The sequence below is a fragment of the Girardinichthys multiradiatus genome, chromosome 15 (assembly GCF_021462225.1).
Source record: "Girardinichthys multiradiatus isolate DD_20200921_A chromosome 15, DD_fGirMul_XY1, whole genome shotgun sequence".
NCBI lineage: Eukaryota > Metazoa > Chordata > Actinopteri > Cyprinodontiformes > Goodeidae > Girardinichthys > Girardinichthys multiradiatus.
This window is the reverse complement of record NC_061808.1, coordinates 925877-930382: the sequence shown is the minus strand read 5'-3', so window position 1 is coordinate 930382 and position 4506 is coordinate 925877. Positions and strand designations below refer to the sequence as shown.

General features: G+C 36.2%; 1 protein-coding gene across 2 annotated transcripts; it reads right to left on the bottom strand.

Moving 5' to 3' along the window:
- Window positions 1-496: 496 nt before the first annotated feature.
- LOC124882143 (bifunctional protein GlmU-like) lies at window positions 497-4158 on the bottom strand. Of its 2 annotated transcripts, none has more exons than XM_047388346.1 (3): window positions 4097-4158; window positions 1353-1538; window positions 497-1176 (listed from the first exon to the last, which is right to left on the bottom strand). In XM_047388346.1, exons 1-3 carry the CDS (start codon window positions 4097-4099, stop codon window positions 916-918), a joined length of 450 nt encoding a protein of 149 aa, XP_047244302.1. In that variant the 5' UTR covers window positions 4100-4158; the 3' UTR covers window positions 497-915. The 2 variants fall into 2 exon arrangements, with proteins under 2 accessions (XP_047244302.1, XP_047244301.1); XM_047388345.1 differs by lacking the exon at window positions 4097-4158 and adding an exon at window positions 2607-2654.
- Window positions 4159-4506: the final 348 nt, after the last annotated feature.

Below are 4506 nucleotides of genomic sequence, written 5' to 3'. Positions count from 1 at the left end.
TGGGTTATAATAACATGATGTGATTTAAAGAACAGACATCCTAGACTTTAGATCTGAGATCAGGAAAACCAGCTCCGGGCTGCTGCTGCTGCCTCCTCTTTTATTTCTCCTGAAACAGAGCTGAGCTACTTTTGTTGGACGCCTTAAACTGCCCCCCGGGGGGCACTGGGCAGACCACCAACGCTTTCAGCCTTCTCGCTGCGAGAACACAACAGAAGAGAAGCACAAAGCTGCAGAGCAAACGCTTTGTAGATCTGCTTTAATGTGGTGCGTTGCAGCGGCCTGCAGCCCCGTCCTGAAGCTACATGGAATACCGTAGCCTAACGACCCGTGGAGCCGCTCCGTCCTGGGTGGGGGTGGGGGGGGGGTTCTTGCTGGGAGATTTAGGACTATTTTAACTAAGAGACAACAGAGCAGCTGAACCATTTAGCAGCAAAGTTTTGTCAGAAATCTGGAAACTTTACATCCATGAAAATCAGCTTCAAAACAAATCAACAAGCTTCTAATCTGTAGATTTTATTTCATCTGGGTTTCTATGGTAACGGTTTCCAACTGAGCAGAAACACTAAAGTACAATTATTACAGAGAAATGTCATTTAAAAGGGAGGAATATTTTTATTGTGGTTCAGGTTCTGCTCTGATGGCTTCAGGACGTTTGGGTTCATGTTTTAAATTGAAATCCGTCCTGAACCGACATTTCCTCATTAAGTGTAGGTAATTTATGGAAAGCCCAGAGTGATTTAATGTGGGACAGTTTTAAAGAATGAAGAAGGAGCTCCAGCTTGATGAGGAAATGTGAAAAATTACAGATCCTGAACAGAACAAAGACTTTTCCAGATTCCCAGCTTTACAGAAGAACTTCTATATAGGAAGACCTTCATGCATCTCTATCTGAGACAGAAGCTTTAGATCCCGTCAGGCAGATTTTCCCATCTTTGAGGGGGTCTGAACCACCAGCTCAGGGAATCCTGTCTGCTGGTCCATCTCTCTGCTGAATTGCAGGTCGACGGCCTCGCCAATAACCACCTCAGCTGTGGTGAACACCTCCAGGTCCCCGAGGACGTGGCCACCGATTGTTCTGCCTTCTAAATCCGACAGGCTGATGTGGACGTGTGCGTCCCTGTTGAGCGTCCCGACCAGGGAGACGATCTCAAAACAACCGCTGAGGTGCAGTACCTGAGAGGAAAACCAGACAGGCCCAGAGGAGAAGTGTTCAGAGCTGCTGAGAGGAAATAATCAGGGCTAATAGGAGGAACCAGAACACTGTTTAAAACATCACCTGGACCTGAAACAACTGAACTGATCAGACAAGAGTTCACCTGAAAGTCACCTGAACAGTTCCTGTTTCGTACCTCGTTAGTATTTGTTGCCGTGGCGTTTGCCAGCCTCAGCGTTGCCTTGGTGACACTTCCCACACACGTGATGATGAACGGCGCTCGCAGTCGCCTCTCCTCCACGAACGTCTGGAGACATCCAAACAGCTCCTGACCTGGACCGAACCGGACCGCATGGACCTGAAGAGCTGATCCTTCTGCCATCTGAAAGACAACAAAGAATTTTGTTAAATGAGAATAATTCTAGAACGATTCATCTCTTAATTTAGTTTCTAGGTTTCTGTTTTATTCATCAACACTTGTGTTAAAATAATTTAATAGAAAAACATTACAAAAATGGAATTAAATTATTCTGGTATAAATTAAATATTTTTATTTGCTTACTGAAAAAAAAATGGGATTATTTTATTTTTTTTAAATGTTAATTTTTATCATTTTTCAAAAAAAACAAACAAAAGCTGAAACCTTTAAATTGGACCAGTTTAAAGGTCTGTTTTCTAGTTCATGTTTAAATATTACCCACATTATCCATTAATGATTTAAACTGTTATAATATGTGAAAAATATTTTCTAATAAAAGTATAATCTAAAAATATAATCAAATGTAAATAACATTAACATTTAAATACATAACATCAATTATTTTCAAAATTCAAAAAAGAAAATTAGCTGTATCTTTCAAAATGTATTATTTTTTATATAAAATCTGTGGCTCAAAATAAACAGCTAAAAGTGTTAAACCCATATTTTAGACAGTTGAGATCCAGAATCCAGAATGTTATCATAAAATAACAATAATAATAATAGTAATAATATTATTATTATTATTAATAATAATATCAGTATTAATAATGATAATAATAATAATATGTTTAGGACTTTGTTTCTTTATATATATTTTTCAATAATTTTTTGACACCAGTCTAACAATTTTCTTATTTTCTTTCTTCTTATACGAGATTTTTTCTTGTTTTTTTTTGCTGATTTTTTATTAGTGTTTGTTTCTGCAGAGGTCCGAGCATTCAGCAGACCCGAGGCTGCCAGAGCAACCAGAACTTTCCACAAAAACAAAAAGAACCAAGACGAGGAAGAAAAAGCAACTAACATAAATGTTGAAAACCCGATTTTGTTCCAAAAAGCTCTGTTTAAAAACCAGCTGGGTTCTGTGGAAAATAAACCCACTAAATGCTGAAGCTCTGCTGGTTTAATTCTGTGTGTGGCCCATTCAGATCTTTAACAGGATCACGCAGCTTGAGCAAACAGTAGGCTGACCTTTGACCCTGCAGGGAAGGGAGGAGGGATCATTAATGGAGCTCCTGCTGACCCGCAGGTTCATGTAGAGCTTTCAGAGACCAGCTGGAGGGAGGAGCACACGTCATATTTCTTCAGTTATCTGATAGATCCATGATCCTGCAGCTTTGAAACAGAGTCGGTTCTGTTCTAACTGCTGAACCATTGAGCAAGGTCCAAAGTTCTATAAGCAGAGGTCAGGGTGTGTATTCTTTTACCGAGCTTTAATCTGTTATTTCTGGACCTTTTCCTCTTTAGTTCTGTATTTATTCTGAACTGGATCAACTCTGAGCTCAACAACAATTGGTTTTAATGTTAATTGAAGTGGGTCCAATCAACTAGTTCGGAATCTCGATAAAATAAAGTAATTTCATATATATATATTATATATATATATTAATTGTAATTCATTAGTTACTATTTATTGTATTAATTTTATCTATAAATTCTATAAATAAACAGATCACATTTAGGATTTTATACATTTACCTAACTGTAGATTTATTTATGACTTTTGTCATTTATCCATAAATTCATTAACTGGATGTTTCCGTTATGCTTTTCATTTATTCATTTATACATATATATATATATATATATATATATATATATATATATATATATATATATATATAATTAAGTAATTCATAATTTATATGATTTGTCAAAATAATTTCTTAATTTCTTCAAATCAATTTTATGTATTTTTATGGTACTATATACATTCTAATGTACTGTTGCCGTCTTGATGTAATTATTAATTTATTCATAAATTAAGCTGTTCACAATTTGTTCATTTAAATTATGAATGTAATGTTTTAGATTTAATTTGATTTTTTGTTTATTTTTCAGTTCTTTCATTTATAAATTCTACTGTAATTTATTTATTTGATTAATTTCTATATTTTATATTTTATTTGCGTTTATTCAACCTGCTGCTGTTCGTGAACATGAGTTCATTTAAATGAGTCCTTCTTCTTTACTGAACTTCTGAACTTCCTTCTGCAACCAGAACTTCCTCCTGCAACCAGAACTTCCTCCTGCAACCAGAACTTCCTCCTACAGGTAGAACTTCCTCCTGCAACCAGAACTTCCTCCTGCAGGTAGAACTTCCTCCTGCAACCAGAACTTCCTCCTGCAGGTAGAACTTCCTCCTGCAACCAGAACTTCCTCCTGCAGGTAGAACTTCCTCCTGCAACCAGAACTTCCTCCTACAGGTAGAACCTTCTCCTGCAGGTGGCTTTCAGACTCTCAGGGATTCAGTTAAAATCTGTTAAAATTATGCTTCATTTTCAGATAAATTACAAAGCTCTCCTGCAGGAGGTGAAGCTCAGTCTTTCCAGCAGATTTGACCACCAGGCAACAGATTACTCATCTGTTTTATTCAGTTAGTTACCAGAACTACATTCAGATTTTAGATAAACCTACAGACAGCCGGTCCAGAATCAGAACATAAAGAAGATCCAACTCACCATCCTACTGCAGCCCCAGGATCAAACTCCACAGGAGCCTACTGAGCATGCTCAAACACACTAAACCTTTCAACTTTTTTTTTCTTTCCTCCTAAAACTTTATTTACAACATGATCACAGGTCAGAAACATCACTGTGAACAAATCACAGTTAAATATTAACCAGATGATATTATTTATGAAATAACTATGACTGTAAAACTGTCACAGATTATTGGTTAATAATAAACTTTATTTTAATTTATTGCATCTGATGGATAAAAAAAAAGCTCCCTCATATCCTTTGATCAATAATAAAATCTGATAAATGTGCGCTGAGTAAAGAATAAAAAAAAATCTTTAATCTAAATATTGATGTTGGAATATAATTTAAGTCTCACAGATATTCTTGATGAAAGATTATAAACTTTA

Bases quoted from the DNA above. Each gene is read 5' to 3' on its own strand.
- LOC124882143 (XM_047388345.1), bottom strand. From the start codon at position 2,639: ATGATCCCTCCTCCCTTCCCTGCAGGGTCAAAG. The intron at 1,539-2,606 runs GTCAGCCTACTG...GTTGTCTTTCAG, and splicing joins CCTTCCCTGCAGGGTCAAAG to ATGGCAGAAGGATCAGCTCT. The intron at 1,177-1,352 runs GTACGAAACAGG...TTTTCCTCTCAG, and splicing joins CGGCAACAAATACTAACGAG to GTACTGCACCTCAGCGGTTG.